Genomic DNA, 21904 nt, shown 5'->3' on the forward strand with positions numbered 1-21904 from the left:
TGGATAGCCACCCAAACTCTGCTAAAAAATACCCCTCCAAGGATTTAGAAAGTGGATTCCCTAATAGTTGCTTAGTTATTTTACATATTTCTCACTCATCATGGCCTCCTCCACCTCTTTCCCTCTTTTCTTCCTAAAGTAACACTAATGTCTCAACAAATGAAACTGTAGAAAATTTAACTTGAAAAAAGAGACAAAAACAACATTTGACAGATAATAATAATTTAAAAAGAAAAGGAAGGAAGGAAGGAAAGAAAGAAAAAGAGAGAGAGAGGAGAAAGAAAGAAAGAAAGAAAGAAAGAAAGAAAGAAAGAAAGAATTCCCCAAATCATCTTGAAGGTAAAGAAATACTGATAACCTTTGCCTTCTGCTAATTCCCCATGAATTAGCCTGGATTGTGAGCCCTTTATGGCAACAAAGACCATTGTTTAAAGCATATTTGCTGTAGCCACAGCCCTAGAAGATGGTCTCCCTACAAAGTTGTATGAACCTTCCTCCAAATCGGAGATGGACAGAGTTCCCTGAGGTGAGTTTGCGCCATCAAAATGGCAGCCACAGGGAGAGGAAGGGGGCTTCCTCTGGGTGCTGCCTTTGACCCAAACGGTCTAGGTCCCGGACTCCTCCCATATGGAGCCGCCCCTATTTTGAGGTCCTCCATCACTGGGAGGAGCTACTGGAGAGAAGACGCAGTGGTGGCCAAACTCAGCCCTCCAGATGTTTTGGGACTACAACTCCCATCATCCCTAGCTAACAGGACCGGTGGTCAGGGATGATGGGAACTGTAGTCCCAAAACATCTGGAGGGCCGAGTTAGGCCACCACTGTTCAGACTTACTGTATTCTTATCTTGGCTTTGATCGCTATCTACCATATTTTTCCGTCTATAAGACGCCCCCATTTATAAGACGCCTCTTATTTTTGGGGACTCAGATTTATTAAAATGGGGGGAGGGGGAGATGTATCCATGTATAAGACGCCCCTTAATTTTTGACATTATTTGTTAGCGAAAAAACCTAGTCTTATACAGTGGTACCTCGGGTTACAGACGCTTCAGGTTACAGACACTTCAGGTTACAGACTCTGCTAACCCAGAAAGTACCTCGGGTTAAGAACTTTGCTTCAGGACGAGAACAGAAATTGTGTGACGGCAGCGGGAGGCCCCACTAGCTGAAGTGGTGCTTCAGGTTAAGAACAGTTTCAGGTTAAGAACGGACCTCAGGAATGAATTAAGTACTTAACCCGAGGTACCACTGTACACGGGAAAATATGGTACTTTTGTGTTGTGGATTTTACAATCTTGTCGGCTGCCTTGTAGAGGTTTATTTCCAGACCCAAGACTTTCCATCGGTCCATCTGAGCGGTGCTTGCTTTGCGACCAGGAAGTTTGGTCATCTCAGGGTCCCCTTCCCTCCCCCAGACCCCGTTTCTCCCTCCCTCCCCTCCTCCTCCTCTGAGGTCCTCTCGGCTCACCCGGTACCGAGGATGGGAGCCCATTGACATGGCCAGGCGAGCGTACTGGCTGATGGGCCTCTTGTACCCCACGGCGGAGGTCGGCCGCTTCTTCATCTGGGTGGCCGTGGTGGTGGTGGGGCTGTTGCTTCCGCTCCCGCTGCTGCTGTAGAGAGATTGGTTTCCAAGAATGGAGAATGGGCGTAGGACGGGCTCAGGATCATCAGCATTGATAAAAAGCTTCATGTGTGGCATATCTCTGCCACCCTGCGCCTGAGCTGGTGGGCAAAGGATGCCTTGCCCCATCTAATTATTTTACTATTATTTGTTAAATTTGCTATTATTTGTTAAATAAACAGTCTCGGTCCAGTATATCTGAAGGAGAGTCTCCACCCCCATCGTTCTACCCAGACACTGAGGTCCAGCTCCGAGGGCCTTCTGGCGGTTCCCTCCCTGCGAGAAGCCAAGTTACAGGGAGCAGGCAGAGGGCCTTCTTGGTGGTGGCACCTGCCCTGTGGAACGCCCTCCCACCAGATGTCAAAGGCATAAACAACCATCTGACGTTCAGAAGACATCTGAAGGCAGCCCTGTTTAGGGAAGCTTTTAATGTTTGATGCATTACTGTATTTTAATATTTTGTTGGAAGCCGCCCAGAGTGGCTGGGGAAGCCCAGCCAGATGGGAGGTGTATAAATAATAAATAATGAATTATTATTATTATTATTATTATTATTATTATTATTATTATTATTATTAAATTTGTACACCGCCCTTCATCCAAAGATCCCAAGGCAGCTCACAACAGAAATAAATACAAAATGAGAATGCAGGCAACTCCCCACATGCATGCAATCTTCTTGCATGGCGCTGGGAACCCAGAAGTGATGCGTAGCTTGTGAAGAGACCCTCCCCACATCCTCTTTGGCCCTGGGAAGGTCTCCTCGTGAGCCGGAGCCCGAAGAGGAAAGCCACCCAATCTGGGGTAAATGTGGAATATAAATAAATATAATAATCACAATAATCATAGTTAGGGTTGGGATTTCCTGGCTGTCCTCAGAGGTGCTTCTCATTTGGGCTACTGACTGTGCTACAAATGTAGATGAACTTGATATCTGCTCAACTGTCATGGCTCCAACTGAGGAACCCAGGTGTTTTTTTGGGGGGTGTTGCTTGGGCAGAGAGCAGTCCTGCCCTTGTTGGCAGACCCTCCTCCCACCAAAGGGCTCAGAAACTCACCTTCCTGGCGTGAGCACCAAGGGCTGGAATTTCCACTGGTCCTCCTCACAGTCAAAATAAAGGCGGTTCATGATTTTGTTCTTCTCTTCGGGGGGGATGAAGTTTTCAATGATCAGATACCTGAGCAAAGATGGAACGGGCAGCGTCAGCACAGCGGCGTAGCGTGGGTTGTCAGCACCCGGGGCAAGGCAAGTAATTTGCGCCCCTAACCCCTAACCTGCCGCCGCTGCCAGCTTCTTCTTGCTGCTGCCTGGGCTGGGGTATTTACGGTAAGGTAGCCACGGCGGCGGCGGCAGGTCTGTGTCAGGTGATCTGAGGCGAGTTGCCGCTGGCGCTGCCGCCCAAACGACACCGCTTGCCCGGAGGAGGAGGGCAGAGAGGAGAGGAAAATGCAACATGGCCCAGCAGCTGCAGCAGCGGCGGCGACGGCGGGGCTGTGAGGAGGGGCTGCCTGGCGCGCCCTCCGCGGCCCTGACGCGCAGGGACCGCGGTGAGCGCTGAGAGCCGCTGCCTGCCAGACGCCTTCAGCCCGGACGCGCGCACAGCTCGTCGGTTCCGCGAGACATGGGGCTCTGCTACAGCCTGCGTCCGAGGCTCTTAGGCGACTCCGGAGGCGGCGAGCGCGCCCCCCAGATGTTGCGCCCGGTGCGGCCGGCCCCCCTGCACCCCCCACGCTACACCACTGCATCAGCAGGAGGCAGGCTGCCGAGGGAAGTGGGGGGGATCTGCCCACGTGGGGATTTCAGATTTTTATTTATTCCCACACGGCTGGAAAAAGAAGGCGGGGACAGCTTGGGGGCCGATGAAAACAGGTGGGTGACTAAGTGACCGACAGTGGATTTATTTTATCACTTGTTCTGAAAGGTGTGAACTGTTAGAATTCCTTCTCCCTGTTTGCAGTTATGGGATTGCTGTCTATCACATGACGGTGTATGTTTTGACTCCACAGTGGGAAGTGGGAAGTGACGGAGACAGGATGTTTGTGTTCCTGTGTTCCGTGAAGTGGAACTATTGTCCTTTGTTCTCTCTCTTTGCTGTCTGATGCTAGAGAGAGAGAGGGAGCCATGTTGCAGTGCTTCGTGTGTGTTTAGATTTAAATAAAGTAGATTAGCCAAAATGCTGAGTTGCTAAGGTCTGTTATGCAACTGCGCAAACTCTGCGGATCTCTAAGTGTGCCAATGTCTGTTGGCATCGGTCGCTGTGATGTTCGGGCAGAAGAAAGCTTTTGAAGCTCCCAAACGATCAACCAGGAGTGAGGGAACATGCCAGTCGGGCATGTATCTCTGCCAGGGTCTACTCGAGAGGAAGACGAGCCCCTGACACATACTGATGGAACCGGCAGCATCAGCAGGAGGCAGGCTGCCGAGGAAAGCGGGGGGTCTGGCCACATGGGGATTTCAGATTTTTATTTATTCCCACACGGCTGGAAGAAGAAGGCGGGGACAGCTTGGGGGCTGATGAAAACAGGCGGGTGAGCGAGCGAGCGACAGTGGATTTATTTTATCACTTGTTCTGAAAAGTGTGAACTGGTCATACCAGTGTAGGAATCTGGTTGGCCACTGTGAGAACAGGATGCTGGACTAGGTGGGCCAGATCCAGCTGCCAGGCTTTCCTCGTGTTCTCACATTTTAGGACATCCCTTACAAGTGAAGTGAAGGACATGAGGCAGGAGTTGGTAATGCAGGCGAGCTGTGCAGGAGCAAGCTGCCGGCTAGCTCTGCGGAAGCTCCTTTTATTGGCACAATATGCAAAACCGATCAAATACATTTTGGACTGTGACCTTTACACATCTTCCAGTCCCAAGATCGTGGGGTGATACCAAGTTATTTTGGCACCTGTTTCCACCGCGTCAGTTTCCCCTTGAACCATGTATGATGAAGGAGACAAAGGTCACAGACGGACCACTAAGAGAGCAAAGGTTAGATAGAGGGCATGATGTTCAGACAGCTGTGGCTTTGTCTGTGTGTGGGGGTGTGTGTGCTCCACACCCCAAGGTCACGTGTTTGGACAGCTGAGGCTGCCCGCAGATGAAAGTGTCTCCATACCCAGCGATCATTCCTACAACAAGGGGCTGTGCTAAAGCAGTTTGACCCCATTTGCACTGAGACGTCAACCTGGTCTTCAAAACAACTTCCACCCTCACTCCGAGAGCAGCAGCAGCAACATCCCCCTCTCTCGGGATCCTTCTGGCTCCCCTGCCTTCCTTCAAGTCCTCCCTAGGGACCCCTTCCTCTGGAGCCCTCTTGTTCCGTTGCCCCCTCCAGGGACACTCGACTCTCCCCATCCCAACAGCCCTTGACATCTCATCCCAGGGCCCAGCAAGGTGAGATGACAAGTCAACCCCCTCACCTTCCACCTACGCCAGGGAGGGATCAGCTGGCCAGCCACCCGCTGCCCTCCCGCGCCCCCACCATAGGTGGCCAGAACGAGATACTGCAGCGTCCAGTTGAGGGAGGGGGCTCAGGTAACACTAAGGGCCAATACAGTGGTCCCTTGGTTCTCAAACTTAATCCATTCCAGAACTCCGTTCCAAAACCAAAACGTTCCAAAACCAAGGCGTGCTTTCCCATAGGAAGTAATGCAAAGTGGATTAATCCATTCCAACTTAAAAACAACCCCTAAAACAGCAGTTTGACATGAGTTTTACTATCTATAAAATGATCCATAAAATGAAAGCAATCAACAATGTACAGTGGTACCTCGGGTATAGACGCTTCAGGTTACAGACGCTTCAGGTTACAGACTCTGCTAACCCAGAAATAGTACCTCGGGTTAAGAACTTTGCTTCAGGATGAGAACAGAAATCGTGCCGCCGCGGCGCAGCAGCAGTGGGAGGCCCCATCACCTAATGTGGTGCTTCAGGTTAAGAACATTTTCAGGTTAAGAACGGACCTCCAGAATTTTTAACTTCTTAACCCAAGGTACCACTGTACTGCAGTCACACAATCAATCAATCAGTAGCTGAACTGGGTTCCACACAGTCACAAAAACAAAACAAATAGAGCCGTGAAAACAAAAACGCAAAGTAAATAGCAAAAACAGACAGACCTCAGCGTAGCACTCAAATTGGAACATGTTCAGCTTCCAAAAAAAAATTGGCAAACCAGTTTGCTGTGTTTGGGTTCCAAGTTGTTTGAGTACCAAGGTGTTTGAGAACCAAGGTACCACTGTAGAGTCTCACCTAAAAAGCTGTGGGCTCAGGCTTGGCTCCCCCAAGCTGAGCCATGCTTGCCCACCCCCTCAGGCCTCCAGACCACCAGCCCCTGAGAGTGTCAGAGGCAGCAGGAGGAGGTCAGGCGGGGGCAACCTTGGCTTGGGCTCCCCCTGCTGCTGCTGCTGCTGCCGGCTGAGCCCTGCCAGACACTCACTTGAGCTTCAGTTCCCTCGTCTGCTCGTTCTGTGCCTCCTCCAGGTCTTGCCGCACGCGGATGTATTCGTCGTGTTGGTCCTGGATCTCAGCCTTCACGGCCTGGAGTTTTGCATAGAGCTGTCGGGGCGAGAAAAAGGGGCATCCCTCGTTTATAATATAAAATATTATTCATTTTATAACACAAATAAAAAACACAGGCAGAAAAGGCAAACAATACGGACAAATTCTTGTCATATCCTTATTTTCTAAACATTGTTAAGTTGACTTCCCCAAGTCCCACCTTTCTGATTTTCATCTTTAGCAGTTTACATATATCATAATTTCTAACTGTCTTTTTTTTAATCATAGTTAAAATAACTTCACATTTTATCACTTACAAATAATACTATTTTAAAATACCTTATCTTCTACTTCTAACCCTACAGCCTATATCCGCTTCCAAAGCTATTCTAGGGCTTAAATATTAACATATTTTTTTCAAATATTCCTTAAACTTCTCCCAGTCTTCTTCCACCGTCTCTTCTCTCTGGTCTCGGAGTCTCCCGGTCAGTTCGGCAAGTTCCATATAGTCCATGGGCATCGCTCGTTTAGGGGAACGGCCGTTGTGCCACTGCCAGCCCATGAGCCCTTCACCATGCCACAAGCCGCCATGGGCACTGAAGGCCAAATTGACAGAAGGGCGGACGACTTATAGAAATTTATTAAAACAAGAGGGAGCAGAGTACAAATTAAATTTAAGGAATTATCTGGGAAATTCACAACATGGTTACAATATCATCATTTGAATGAAGTATTTAAGAAAGTTGTGATACGAGGGTTTGGGGAACAAATATCACAACTGGAGAGAGACCTGTTGGAATGTAATGTAAAAGTGTTGTCTAAAATGCAGAAAATATGATTGGAATGGGAGGATGAGCAAGTAAAACCCTCAATGATACGTTGGGCAATAGGTATCGGTCATAATATAGACATGGAAGCACGGGAACGGTTGGGGAATACGGGTGTAAAATTTACAGCATGTTATGGTCGAAGAGAAAATTATATGAAAATGATATATCAATGGTATTTAGCACCGAGTGAATAGGCAAAAATGTATAAATCTAAATCAAATAAATGTTGGAAATGTAAAGAAAGGGAAGCTTTTAATGTTTGATGCATTACTGTATTTTAATATTTTGTTGGAAGCCGCCCAGAGTGGCTGGGGAAGCCCAGCCAGATGGGCAGGGTTAAATAAATAAATAAATAGAGAAAGAAGGTTCTTTTTATCATATGTGGTGGTCTTGTCGTAAGGTTAAAGCTTACTAGGAAATGATATATAATGAATTGAAAAGGATGTTCAAAATAACTTCTATAAAAAAAACACACCCAGAAGCTTTTCTTTTGGGAATTATAGGGACAAAACTACCCAAACTGTATAGAAATTTATTTATGTATGCTACTAGAATAGCAAGAATGTTACTCGCCCCAAAATGGAAAGAAGCAGAAGTCCCAGCAAAGGAAGAATTGATACAAAAACTTATGGAATATGCAGAAATGGCAAAACTTACCAGAAGAATAAGAAATAACAAATGAATAACAAACTTTTTATAAAAGAACGGAAATGGTTTATTCAATATTTACAGATAAATTGTAAACAGATAAAAACATTGGCATGATTATTGCAACAACCTGCAGTTTCATAAGGGTATATATTTACAGTAGATCATTAAATGAGCAAGTTAAATTAATTTGGATATGAAGAAGGTATAAAAAAAAAATTTAAGGAACTGCAGAAAGAGGGGGAAGGAAGTCAAATTTTGAAATGTTCAGTGTAAGACTAATGAAATGTATAAATTTGAAAAGTAGAAATAAAAAACTTTTGAAAAAAATGTTTGTCCTCTGGCTTGGGTCCCGATCCCTGGCAAGCGAAGCCTTGACCTGAGCTCTTGCGCTGGGCCTCGGACTGCAGCTACGGGGAAGGAGGGACCCCCCCATCTCCCGCCGCCCCCTCTGGCCACGCTCCCACCCCCCTTGCTCACCTTCTTCAGCTTCTTGGTCTTGATCTCCACTTCCTGCTGCAAGGAGGTGAACGTTTCCCGCAGCTCCATGGTCTCCTCGTCTCGCAAGAGCACCTGCTGCTGCATCTCACGCTCCCGCCGCTTCTGTGGGTTGAGACCAGCAAAGCCTTAGTCTGCGCGGGTCAGGGGCTTCTCAGCTGAAACCCCCCACCTGCGGACCCTCGCCCGTGCCATTGCGTTCTGAAACACGCTGCCCGGGGGGGGGGGGGAGGCATGGCTGGGTGTGCTGCAAGGCACCCTTCCACCTGCAAACTTCACATTCATCCAGTGCTTTACCAACTGCACTGGCTCCCGGTGGAGTACAGGGTCAGGTTTAAGGTGCTGGTCTTGACCTTTAAAGCCCTGTGCGATCTAGGACCCTCGTACCTACGGGACCGCCTCTCCTGGTATGCCCTGCAGAGGACCTTAAGGACTTTGGAGGTCCCAAGTCGCAAGGTGGTTAGATTGGTCTCAGCTAGGGCCAAGGCCTTTTCAGTACTGGCCCCGACTTGGTGGAACGCTCTGTCCCAAGAGAATAGGGCCCGGCGGGACTTGACATCTTTCTGCAGGGCCTGCAAGACAGAGCTGTTCCGCCTGGCCTTTGGTCTGGACTCGGTCTGACCCTTATGTTTCCCTCCCCTTATGGTCTTGATTTATCAGCTACTTTAAAATGAGGCTGCATTTTAACCTGTATTTTAAATTGGGGTTTTTTTTTTATCCCCCCCCTTTTCTCCCTATTATGTTTTTACTGTGATTTTATTGGTGTTAGCCGCCCTCAGCCTGGCTCTGGCTGGGGAGGGCGGGGTATAAATAAAAAATTATTATTATTATTATTTATTATTATTATTATTATTATTATTATTATTATTACCTGCCCACAAATCAGCTGTTAGGGCCCGGGGGGAGGAGGGTCTCCCACCCAAGAGCCCCACAGGGGAAACACACAAGAAGAAGAGGACTTCGACCCCGGACCCTGGCGGTGGGGCACTGGGGAGCATCTTGGAGAAAGGACAAGCAGGGAGATTCTAGACCAGCGGTTCTCAACCTGTGGGTCCCCAGATGTTGTTGGACTACAACTCCCATCATCCCTGAGCTCTGGCCTTGCCAGCTAGGGGTGATGGGAGTTGTAGTTCAACAACATCTGGAGACCCACGGGTTGAGAAAGGCTGTTCTAGAAGCAGGGAAGTGGGTGATCAAGGGGGGGTCAGGAGTAGGAAACCCTTCCAGGCAGTGGCGTAGCGTGGGTTATCAGCACCCGGGGCAAGGCAAGTAATTTGCGCCCCCTAACCCATGGATTTGCGCCCCCTAACCCTTGGATTTGCACCCCCTAACCCGTGGATTTCCCTAACCCCCAGATGTTGCGCCCGGTGCGGCTGGCCCCCCCTGACCCCCCACGCTACGCCACTGCTTCCAGGACAGGACTGGAGGCTGAAAGTCAGAGTGTGAGTGTAGACTCGGACAGAGGGGAGTCCGAGGTTGTCCTTGTTGCCCAGCAGGAGCAACAGCCCCACTGGCTCTCTTCCCTCCTGAAACCCAAACTGAGGAGAGTCCTGCACATTGCTGAGCAAAGGGCTGGACAGGCCCAGAGGAGGATCTCGCCCTCTGGACACAACTTTTGTCTGCTTGAGAGGGGTCCAGGGTGAGAGGCTAGAGCAGGGAGGGCAGGGCCCGTGGTCAGTTTCAGCAACATCTCTGCTGGATTAAGAAAACGTATTTTCTGCTCTATAAGATGCACTTTTTCCCTCCTAAAAATTAAGGGGAAGTGTGTGTGCGTCTTATGGAGCAAATGCAGGCTGCGCAGCTGTTCCAGAAGCCAGAAAAGCAAGAGGGATTGCTGCGCAGCGATCCCTCTTGCTGTTCTGGCTTCTGGGATAGCTGCGTGGAGCCTCTTCAGGACAACGGGAGAGTTCTGAAGAGGCTTTGCGTTGCTTTCGCTGAAGCTTTGCGTTGCTTTCTTCAACAACATGTGATTCAGAATATTTTTTTTCTTCTTTTCCTCCTCTAAAAACTAGGTGCATCTTATGGTCGGGTGCGTCTCATAGAGTGAAAAATATGGTATTTTCTGTTAATAAAAAGCTAATCGTGCCTCCCGTTCTTTCCTGCCGTAAGGATGACCTGGGCTCACTTGACGGCTCCTTGACATCAGCATATGCTGGCTTTATGCCCAAGGTGTCCTGAGCACCTGGCCACGCTCCTGGGGGAGTGGCGCCAGATTTGCAGCCTACAAGAAGGGGAGCAAACTGGATATCCAACGGCCATAGGTGGCTGCTGTCAAGGGCTTGCAGACTGCAGCCCAGCACCCAGGCCCTGCTTCTCTCCTGCAGAGGCCTGGATGGAAGGGGACAGGTGTGTTTTAAAGGGCTTCCAGCTATGGCTGCAGTGGGCTGGTGAGGGCCACATTCATCAGCCAGCAAAGGGGAGGAAAGGCAGGAGGGGTTGTTACTGGTCCTGCTCCCACCCTGCCCGTCTGTCTACCTGCTCTGCAATCTCCTGCCTCTTCAGTTCCAGCATCTTCTGCTGCTCGTTGGTGTGGTCCATGATGTTCCTTCCGCCAATCAGCAACTTGCTCTCCATCGCCTGGAGAAAGGAAGGAAGAGGGAAATGATGGTTTATCAAGCCACGGCTTAGTATTAAGTGCTGTGCACACACAGCAGCTGAACTGTGGTTTGTTTACCACCAAAAGCAAGCAAAGAGGACCTGAAGCCATGGTTTGCAGGTGGCTTCCATGGACCAGGGTGGCGTAGCTGCTGGGCCTCCCAGTCTAGGCCCAGGCTCCTTTTGGGCATGTAAGAGGGAAAAGAGAACGCACAGAAATCAGCCCTGAGTGCTCACTGGAAGGACAGATCCCGAAGCTGAGGCTCCAAGACTTTGGCCACCTCATGAGAAGAGAAGACTCCCTGGAAAAGACCCTGGTGTTGGGAAAGACGGAGGGCACAAGGAGAAGGGGATGACAGAGGACGAGATGGCGGGACAGTGTTCTTGAAGCGACCAACATGAGTTTGACCAAACTGCGGGAGGCACTGGAAGACAGAAGTGCCTGGCGTGCTCTGGTCCAGGAGGTCACGAAGAGTCGGAGACGACTAAACGACTAAACAACAACAACAAAATCAGAATCAGCCTTGGGGAGTGAATGTGGGCCCCCAGGCCTCTCTCTCTATGGCCCCTGGGATTCTGCCCGGGCCACACCTCCACCCTAGGCCACGCCTCCCAAGATGGAGGGCACAAGGAGAAGGGGGTGACAGAGGACCAGGTGGTGGGACAGTGTTCTCGAAGCTACCAGCATGAGTTTGACCAAACTGCGGGAGGCAGTGGAAGACAGGAGTGCCTGGCGTGCTCTGGTCCAGGGGGTCACGAAGAGTCGGACACGACTAAGTGACTAAACAACAACAGCAACAGCCTTACAATGCTGTTGAGACACCAAATCAAAGCAAGATTTGAAACCCTTCCAACTCTACAATTCTATGATTCTAGGATCCCTGCACAGTAAATAAGACAGGGATGACATCTCAACAGCACCTGTGTGGTGAACCCTGATGAGAAACACACAAAATACAAGATGCAACAAAAGCAAGGCTTCAGTCAGCAGATTTCTCAGTGAAACGAGCTGCCCAGGGAAGATCTCTGGAGGGTTTTGCAGTGACCTTCCATCAGCATCCATCCGGAGCGTGGGGATTTCCTGCCTATGAGGACCAGCGGAGTGTTGGTGGGGAGGCAGAGGGCTGGAACCAGAGAAGAGGACCTTGTGGTGCTGCCTGTCTTCACACCGAGTTCCAGAGCTGTGAACAAGGGCCAGCAGAGTCCAAGAATGCCCCCAGCCCTGTGGCAAGAGAAACGGATGGACTAGGAGGAATTGGTGAAACTGACACACGAACTACGTGACAAGGACAACTGTGACTTGAAAGAAGAATGGGAACCTTTTACAAAGTACTTAAAGAAACAACAAAACGAACTGGACTCCTTGGCAGGTTTTGAATAGACATACACAAACTTTTTATTGGTAATATATAGATAGATAAATTAAGGATCTTTACAATTTTATAATATGCAGAGAATAACATGTGCTGAAAAACCAGAGAGAGGAGCTGAGGCAAGTCTGGGGTGTGTGTGTTATTTTTTGGGGAGGGGGGAGGGGAAAAGGGGAGGGAATGAGGATGATGTGTTTTTGATAAATTATGTTGAAATTCCTAATAAAAAATATTTTTTAAAAAAGAATGCCCCCAGCCACCGTCCCCCGTGCGCAGGGCATGCCCAGCTGGCCTGCCGACCTCTGGCGACGAAGGAGCTGTGGGCACCGTGCCCCCTTGGGCGCCTGTTCCCAGGCCTTGGTCCCAACACATCCCACGCTGGGCTGGCCCAATGCCAGGACCACGTCTCTCCGTCTTTCCTCCCTTCCTTCCTCCCTTCCGCACAGCTGTCGGGCTCCACAGCTGCCGCTGCCGCCTGCAGAACAGCTGCAGCCCCAGCTTGCAAGGCCCTTCTTGCCCAGAGCAGCCCCCTCCCCACACAAACCACAGCGGCGGAAGCCCCCACCTGGAAGGCTGGCAGGCAAGTGGCTTTCAAGGCAGTCAGGGACTGGGGTTTTTTTGCATGGAGAAAGCAGCCCCCAATGAGACACGCCCCCCCCCCCCACACACGGAGGGAAATCTGTGGGCTGAAGAAAGCCACTCGGCTTTGATTGTGAAGATCACAGAATCATAGTATTGTAGACTTGGAAGGGACCCTAAGGGTCATCTATTCCACCCCCCTGCAAAGGAGGAATCTCAACTAAAGGTGGCCATCTAACCTCTGCCTAAAAACCTCCAAGGAAGTGGATCAGGTGTGATGTTTTGGAGCAGGGAAGAAGAAGTGCCAACGAGGAAGTGCCGGCCCAAAGAGGTTGAAGATGAACTCAGGACCGCAGTACCTCAAGGACAGCCTCTTTCCATATGAACCTACCTGGTGCCTGAGATCATCCTCTGAGGCCCTCCTTCGTGTGCCTCCTCCTTGAGCAGTCCAGAGGGTAGCAACACGAGAGCAGGGCCTTCTCTGCAGTGGCTCCCTGTCTGTGGGATGCTCTCCCCAGGGAAGCTCGCCTGGCGCCTTCATTATACACCTTCAGGTGTCAGGGAAAAAAGCTCCTTTTTAACCAGGCCTTTGGTTCATTTGACTGACATCCTGTGCCCTTTAAAATGTGTTTTTGTGGGGAGAGGGGCTATTGGGTTGTTGTTTTTATTTTTACTATGTATTTTGTGGTTTTATATCTTGATTTTATTCTGTGAACTGCCCTTAGACTTCCAGGATAGGGGAAATATATAAATTCAATAAATAAAAAATAAAAAAATATAAATAAATGGCCACTGCAGCTACCTCAGGGGATGGACTTGTGGCATTTCTGAGGGCAAAATCCACCAGGAAGCCCTTTTGAACCGAGCAATGCCCGTCTCCTCTCCACTTGAGGACCCGCAGCCAATCTGTGCCCCTGCTGTGTTGACCATGTGGGGAGCTGCCCGCGTGGAATAGTGACAGAGTGTTGGACTAGGACCCGGGTTCAAATCCCCCACTCGGCCATGAAGCTAGTTGGGTGACCTGGGGGGCCAGTCACTGCCTCACGGCATAACCTACCTCACAGGGTGGTTGTTGGGGTTAAATAAGGGAGGCAGCCATGTTACGCCACCTTGAGCTCTTTGGAGAAAAAGGCAGGGCACAGATGTAATGAACAGGTAATTGCAATAGTAATGACAAACCTAGACAGCATCTTAAAAAGCAGAGACATCACCTTGCCGACAAAGGTCCGAATAGTTCAAGCTCTGGTTTTCCCAGTAGTGATGTATGGAAGCGAGAGCTGGACCATAAAGAAGGCTGATCGCCGAAGAATGGATGCTTTTGAATTCTGGTGCTGGAGGAGACTCTTGAGAGTCCCACGGACTGCAAGAAGATCAAACCTCTCCATTCTGAAGGAAATCAGCCCTGAGTGCTCACTGGAAGGACAGATCCTGAAGCTGAGGCTCCAAGACTTTGGCCACCTCATGAGAAGAGAAGACTCCCTGGAAAAGACCCTGATGTTGGGAAAGACGGAGGGCACAAGGAGAAGGGGACGACAGAGGACGAGATGGTGGGACAGTGTTCTCGAAGGAGAACCAGCATGAGTTTGACCAAACTGGGGGAGGCAGTGGAAGACAGGAGTGCCTGGCGTGCTCTGGTCCAGGGGGTCAAGAAGAGTCGGACACAACTAAACAACAACAACAATGAATTCTTCAGGTGGCAAAATATCCTGGCCCCAAATATTTTGGAATCCTGAGAAATAATCACCTCATGGTTACTGAGCATCAGATTCCACTCCAGGATTTTCCCCAAATGGAGGAAGAGGAGCAAAAAAAGGCAGCGCAGCTCACCCACACAATTGGGCAGAGACTTTATCGGAGACTGCCGAGCTCCCGGGGGATGGTACAGCCCACCAGCTTCCTCTCGAAACATCCGCCTGCCTCCTCTCCCACAGGAGGTCCCTGTCAGCTCTCATAACATCTCAGGGGCCTTGGGAAAGCAAACATGCGCTCCCCATGCCCATCAACAAGGCCCCCCCCCAGCAGAGGATAAGCCTGTCCCCCACCCCTTCTTGGTCCCCTTACCCTGGCCTTTGTCAACGGGCTCGGCTGCTTCCCACACGGGTGGCTATATTTAGAGCCAGGCTGCCTCAGAAGCCCGGTTGCTGGGGATCGCAGAATCATAGGATTGTAATGCTCGAGGGGACCCTCAGGGTCATCCAGACCAACCTCCTGCAATGCATGAATCGCAGCTGAAGAAGCCCTGGCTGGTGGGCATCCGACCTCTGCGTGAAAACATCCAGGGAAGGAGAGTCCAAGACAGGCAGTCCGTTCCGTTGCCAAACGGCTCTTCCTGCCAGAGTGCTTTTACACCACTGCACGCATGTAAAGTTCTGGGAGGGATGCGGTGGCACTGTACTCTAAACCACAGAGCCTAGGGCTTGCCGATCAGAAGATCGGTGGTTCGAATCTCCACGACGGGGTGAGCTCCCGTCGCTCGGTCTCTGCTCCTGCCCACCTAGCAGTTCAAAAGCACACCAACACAAGTAGATAAATAGGTACTGCTCCAGCAGGAAGGTCAACGGCGTTTCCGTGCGCTGCTCTGGTTCACTAGAAGCGGCTTAGTCATGTTGGCCACATGACCCGGAAGCTGTACACCAGCTCCCTCGGCCAATAAAGCGAGATGAGCGCCGCAACCCCAGAGTTGGCCACGACTGGACCTAATGGTCAGGGGTCCATTTACCTTTACCAAAAGTTCTGGGAGGGATGCGCATGGCGCTGTGGGTTAAACCACAGAGCCTAGGACTTGCCAATCAGAAGGCTGGCAGTTTGAATCTGCACGACGGGGTGAGCTCCCTTTTCTCAGTCCCTGCTCCTGCCCACCTAGCAGTTCGAAAGCACGTCAAAGTGCAAGTAGATAGGTACCGCTCCGGGGGGAAGGTAAACGGCGTTTCCGTGCACTGCTCTGGTTCGCCAGAAGTGGCTTAGCCATGCTGGCCACATGACCCGGAAGCTGGACGCCGGCTCCCTCGTCCAATAAAGCGAGATGAGCGCCACAACCCCAGAGTCAGTCAGGGGTCCCTTTACCTTTAAAGTTCTGGGATGCTCCCAAATCCCTCCCACAAAATACAGAGAATCTGGAGGCTCCCTTAGTCTAAACAGCTTCCTATATTCCAAGGAAGAAGAAGAAGAGTTTGGATTTGATATCCCGCCTTTCACTCCCTTTAAGGAGTCTCAACGCGGCTCACAATCTCCTTTCCCTTCCTCCCCAACAACAAACACTCTGTGAGGTGAGTGGGGCTGAGAGACTTCAGAGAAGTGTGACTGGCCCAAGGTCACCCAGCAGCTGCATGTGGAGGAGCGGAGATGCGAACCCGGTTCACCAGATTACGAGACTACCGCTCTTAACCACTACACCACACTGGCTCTCGAAGGGAATCTGCAGCTCTCCAGAAGGTTGTTGGACTCCAACTCCCAGCGGCCCCAGCTGGGGTGGAAGACTTCCTTAAAGGTAGAATTATGAAGCCTATCAAAGAACAAGGCTTGCCGAAGCAGAAGCAGCATGGCTTCTGCAAGGGTAAGGAAACCCTGTTTCACGAACCTGTTTGAGTTCTTTGAGAGTGTCAACAAGCAAATAGATGGAAGCTGATGCAACTGGCCTCAGCCTTTCAAAAAGCTTTGGAGAAAGTACTTCACCAAAGACTGAGTAAGCTTAACAGCTATAGAAGGAGAAGAGAGATCTTCTTGTGCATCAGTAAGTGGTCAAGAAACATGAAGCAGAGACTAGGAACATCTTTCACTGAGCCATCTGCTACGGCCCCAGGGTCTCATTCCTGGTCACCACCAGTTCAGACTGGTATGAAGGAACAGAGTCAGGACACCCCCAGAGTGTCAGTATTTCACAGGGGGCAGAGGGTGCAAGCCCATACTGAGAAAGACAGGTTTGTGTCTTTCTCCACTTTAAAGAAGAAACAAATATTTTGCAGTTTGGAAAATGATGGGTGAACAAATGAGTAACGAGAAGACATCAGAACACCTCTGTTATAAGAATTCTTAGGTCCCAAGTATAAAATAAATGTTCATAAATGTACATGGCAAACACATAGATAAGTATATAAACCACATGTCTGAAATAGTACAGGAGAACAATCCTGGAGCCATTTTGACTTTCCCAAATTGACCTCAATATATTTCTCTGCAAGGAGGGAGGAAATGGAGAAAGCCTCCCCTTTGTCTTTTTGCTTGCAACTCCTGTCTTAAGAGCGTATTTGTGTATGAATAAGGAGAGCCTGTGACCTGGATTCAGGAACTGAAGTATTAACCATCACCAAAGAATGGCCAGGCTGCCCAGGTGATGCAATCAGTGACCATTATCAGGTATCCTGGCAGACAGGAGTTCTGCTGTAGATGCCTCCTCCTGTGATGTATGTATGATGTTTTATGAGGAGGTGGTCTTTGGCTGCAGGGTGGGCAATTTCAATAGTCTATATAAGGGCTTGCACACCATTGTTCTGGGTTCCTCCTCCCTCCTGCGTGTGGTGAGTAGGGACCCTGTTGCAACAGTTTAATGAAGATCAGGCGTACTAGCTGCTTTGCTTCTCAATATACTCTGCTTGGCCTCTGTTATTTTCTCCTACTGATAGAGAACCCACTTAAGGACTCTATATGGGCTCCAGAATACCCCATAAAGGAAAAGGAGCAGTATTTTTTCTTATAGCACCCCCAAACCAAATGAGGGGGGAAGCTCATTGTCATATAATCCACCCAGCCTACTGCCCTTAGTGACACAAGACCCTCATAAAAGTGCGCGGTCTAAAATTGTACACCAAAAATTCCTCTCCTGCGGACTCCACGCATATCAGCTTCTCACGATGGGCTTTATTAAAGCAAAAAGGCTAATTGGACAGCGTCTGAAGGACTTAGAGCAACAGAACAATCTGGCCATTATAAAGAAACTCTGTCCTTGGTATGCCTTTTTCCCCCCTTCTCAGTTTGATTCCCTGGCACCAGTGGCGTAGCGTGGGTTGTCAGCACCCGGGGCAAGGCAAGTAATTTGCACCCCCTAACCCGTGGATTTGCGCCCCCTAACCCTAACCCCCAGATGTTGCGCCCGGTGCGGCCGGGCCCCCCTGCACCCCCCACGCTATGCCACTGCCTGGCCCCATATTTGTATAAATTAACTATCCCAAAATACAGAGGTGCCTTCACACTGGCCAGATTGGATGTGATGCCCTCTGCCGTACTTGAGGGCAGAGACCAAAAGATTCCAACTGAGAAACGACTCTGCCCATGTGCAGATGGCAGAGTGGCTCATGCTCTCCTGTCCTGTCCCCTTTATAAAGACCTGAGGAATGAGACCATCACCCCACTCCTGCTTACCATCCCAGGCCGCCCATCTGCAGCCACATTGTTCTTTCTTTTATCAGATCAAAATGATCAGACAGCAGCAAAGGTTGCTAGGTTGATCGAGGGTGCAATGAGATTAAGGGCCACTAAATGAACAATAATCTTGGTCATTTGATTGTCCTTTTTACCCATTGCTGTCTTTTTAATTGTATACAGTGGTACCTCAGATTAAGTACTTAATTCGTTCCGGAGGTCCGTTCTTAACCTGAAACTGTTCTTAACCTGAAGCACCACTTTAGCTAATGGGGCCTCCTGCTGCCGCCGCACCGCCGGAGCATGATTTCTGTTCTCATCCTGAAGCAAAGTTCTTAACCTGAGGTACTATTTCTGGGTTAGTGGAGTCTGTAACTTGAAGCGTATGTAACCTGAAGCGTATGTAACCTGAGGTACCACTATATATTGCTTGTTTTATGTTGCTATGGCTGTTGGCTAATGCGAATAAAGTTTATCTATCTATCATTGTCATACAGCCACTCCACAAACACATCAGCATGAAGGCTTAATAAGGATGCTGTCCAGAGGAGCCCCCCGTTTCATCTGCTGACTCTAGTGAGTTCTTGCATCAAGGGAGCAGGAGAATGTTTTGCCTTCAGAGAAGGAGTGTCTGTGTGCAGATTTGCTGACAATTTTCAAATAAAAGCATGACGGAAAGATGAGGAAGTGGGGAATTGCTGTTCAGCCCCTCTCCCGGGGAAAAGATGTGCAGCAGTGAGTTTAAATTGCAACTAGGTAGATTTCGCCGATCCATTAGGACAAACTTCCTGTCCAACAGATGCACAATCCTGTTAAACTGAGCCCTTGGAGGTAAGCCAATTTCTGCATATTGTAATCTGTGGGATTATTGCTGCTACGGTCCAACTCGGCTCACCAGCAAAATAAGCTTTCTTTGGAAATTGCCCACCTTGGATGAAACAGCTGCTTGCGCAAGACAGACACTTCCGGACACGGCCACTCAAGGAAGCGAGGGAACAAAAAGTCCCACCCGTCTCTGGGGATAAATTCCGGGAGGGAGAAAGGGTTTGGAGTGCTGCTCATCTGTGCCTTTTCTTGCTTTATTTAAAAAATTGTTTCGCTTGAAACACCACCTGGCAGACTGAGGAACAGCTGGACCTGATCCTGGACTGAACATTTTGAATAATCTTTATATACGTTATCAGCTGATGGACAATCAGAAGTCCTCCTTATTTCTTTTTCTTATCTCTCTTTTTATCTTTCCCTACCAGGTTTGGGGGTTTTCCCCTGCTCTCTACCCAGATTCATGTTTTGTTATGTCTTTTGAGGCCCGCTAAATGAAAATACACGCAAGGAGGAGATGGATGGATAGATGAAGGCCCCTCTGTGAGCGGCATGGAAGGGTGGGGGGCCGCTGGGGGAAAGAAGCAATAAGGCCTCCTGACCGCCTTACGCTGCTCACTGGCTGCAAGCTCAGGGGGCCTACTGCTCTAGATACCCTGCATCTAGCACACTTATATAGGTCACCGCAAGTAGCCAATGCGCTTCCGTTGGCAGGGCTGTAACTATTTCTCACTCTCCCCCACTGGCTATTCTATGCATCGAAGCCTCCCTCCTTCCCAGGGGGTGCTTCCCGGGGCAGGCAGGCGGGTGTTGCGGTGGGTGGCCTGAAAGGGTTTCTGCCCGCCTCTTCTCCTTGCCTGCATTGCAATTTCACAGACATCTGGCTCTGGGGAGGCCCCTGCGGCAGCAGGAGCAGGCTAACTAAATGGATTAAAGAGTGAAACTGGAAACCGCCGGCACCACATGCCGCCGTAAACACACCTCTGCCAATTACACACTTATTTGCACTTAGAGGCACACTCACAGAGGAAGCCTGGCACTAACAGACCCAGCACATGCGCCATCTGCTCTGGAGGAGACCCAAAGGAATCCATCTCTGAAGGCGAACACGTACACCGTTCCGTAACAACCTTATTCAGTTTCACAAGGATGCATTAAAAGGAGAAGGAGGAGAGTTTGGATTTGATATCCTGCCTTTCACTCCCTTTAAGGAGTCTCAAAGCGGCTCACATTCTCCTTTCCCTTCCTGCCCCACAACAAACACTCTGTGAGGTGAGTGGGGCTGAGAGACTTCAGAGAAGTGTGACTGGCCCAAGGTCACCCAGCAGCTGCAGGTGGAGGAGCGGAGACGCGAACCCGGTTCCCCAGATTATGAGTCCACCGCTCTTAACCACTACACCACACTGGCTCTCAGGGGGAAGAACAGCATCAGACCAGTGGCCCATTGAGTCCAGCATCCTGTTCAACAAGATGCTCCAAAGAGGACTGCTGCAAGGATTCAAGCACCATGCCACCTCTCCAGTGTTAGAAATCAGCCAGGCGCCAGGCGCGTTTTGCGCCAGGCGCAGGTCTGATGGCAACCGCATGGAGATCTCTGGGTGCCAGGCTGCCAAATGGGGAAAGCAAAGAGTCGCTTAGAGATGGACTCGAAATATTTTCCTTGAAGCTTGATTATGTTTTATTCTGGATTGTCTTACGGGAGCCCCATTCGCAACCTCAAAAGAATGCAACTCGCATCTGCACGTGTGCGGGTTGTGATTCGCCGCTTCTGCGCATGCCGTGACGTCATTTTGTGCGTCTGCGCATGCATGAGCGGCGAGACCTGGAAGTAACCCTTTCCGGTACTTCCAGGTTGCACGGGACGCAACCTGAAAACGCGCAACCTGAAGCAAACGTAACATGAGGTATGACTGTATTTGATGTTTTAACGTGCTTGTAAACTGCCTTGAGACTTGTTCTTTCAAATACAATGCGGTATAGAAATGAAAACAACAACGACAACACTTCTCTGCAAAACAAAAAACAAAGGCACCTAGGCATTCGACATGCCCTCCAACATTCCTCTGGTGAAAATAGGGACGTCCCATTCCATAACAATAATTTTACTATTTATACCCCACATATCTTACTGGGTTGCCCAGTATCTGAAGAAGTGTGCATGCACACGAAAGCTCATACCTAGAACTAACTTAGTTGGTCTTTAAGGTGCTACTGGAAGGAATTTTTTGTTTTGACTATGGCAGACCAACACGGCTACCTATCTGTAACTGGGTTGCCCCAGCCACTCTGGGCAGCTTTCAACATATATAAAAATGTAACAAAACGTGAAACATTAAAAAACTCCCCTATATAGAGCTGCCTTCAGACGGCTCGGGGGTCAGCTAACTCCATACCCTCCAACATTTCTCCGATGAAAATAGGGACGTTCTAAGGAATAGCGGGACATTAAATCAGAAACCGTGATGGCTTCTCTATATCAGAGACGTCCCTGGAAAATAGGGACACTTGGAGTTTCTGATTCCATTTTGGCGACCATAACCTAAGTTTAGGGTGCGATTTGGCAATTCATTTATATATCTGACTTTCTAACACTGCGACTCACCTCCTGTGGTTTCCAGGAACTGCGATTCAGAAGCGTTTACTGCCTCTGAAGGTGGAGGCAGAGTAGAGTAGGCACTGAGAGCCTTCTCCTCCTCCATGAATTTGTCTAAAGACAAAAGACACACACTCTCTTCCCCTCTCTCCCTGGCAGTACAATAGGACCGTGGCAGGAGGTTTAGGCATTGCCAGTCTGCATGAAGCGACCGTGTTGTGCTTTTGGAACAAAAGCATAACTGCTGCTGTCATAATTGGAACAAGCTGGGGTGTCTCTCTGTGTGTGTGAGTGCGTGTGCATGTCTCTTCCTGTGAACAGACACGATCTTTGGGTGATGCAGTTGCAGGAGGGAAGCTGCTTCTGATTATCCAGGCCCAGAGAGCAATTTGGGATGAGTGCTGGTCCAGAGAGCCTTACTGCAGTGGGGAGAGATATCTATATTTCCCTTCTTCTTTTTTAATAAAAGGTTCTCTTGGATTGGTCGGAGAAGAACAATCC

General features: G+C 49.6%; 1 protein-coding gene and 1 long non-coding RNA gene across 3 annotated transcripts in view; one reads left to right on the forward strand and one right to left on the reverse strand.

Annotated features, from left to right (window-relative positions):
- The window catches only part of LOC307212024, a 448212-nt gene that overhangs the window by 396173 nt on the left and 30135 nt on the right, over positions 1-21904 (forward strand). The gene's annotated exons all lie outside the window — the stretch shown is intronic.
- Positions 1-21904, reverse strand: part of KIF3C (kinesin family member 3C) — a 45570-nt gene that overhangs the window by 7771 nt on the left and 15895 nt on the right. The window contains exons 2-6 of one of the 2 annotated variants that reach the window (XM_079968625.1): positions 10565-10666; positions 8072-8194; positions 6052-6170; positions 2684-2803; positions 1470-1611 (exon numbers count right to left, since the gene is read on the reverse strand). In XM_079968625.1, the coding sequence (XP_079824751.1) occupies positions 1470-1611; positions 2684-2803; positions 6052-6170; positions 8072-8194; positions 10565-10666 (606 nt within the window). Of the gene's footprint in view, positions 1-1469; positions 1615-2683; positions 2804-6051; positions 6171-8071; positions 8195-10564; positions 10667-21904 lie in introns of both variants that reach the window. The other variant, XM_079968624.1, reaches the window with a different exon arrangement.

Source organism: Podarcis cretensis, assembly GCF_951804945.1.
Source record: "Podarcis cretensis genome assembly, chromosome: 3".
Classification (NCBI taxonomy): domain Eukaryota; kingdom Metazoa; phylum Chordata; class Lepidosauria; order Squamata; family Lacertidae; genus Podarcis; species Podarcis cretensis.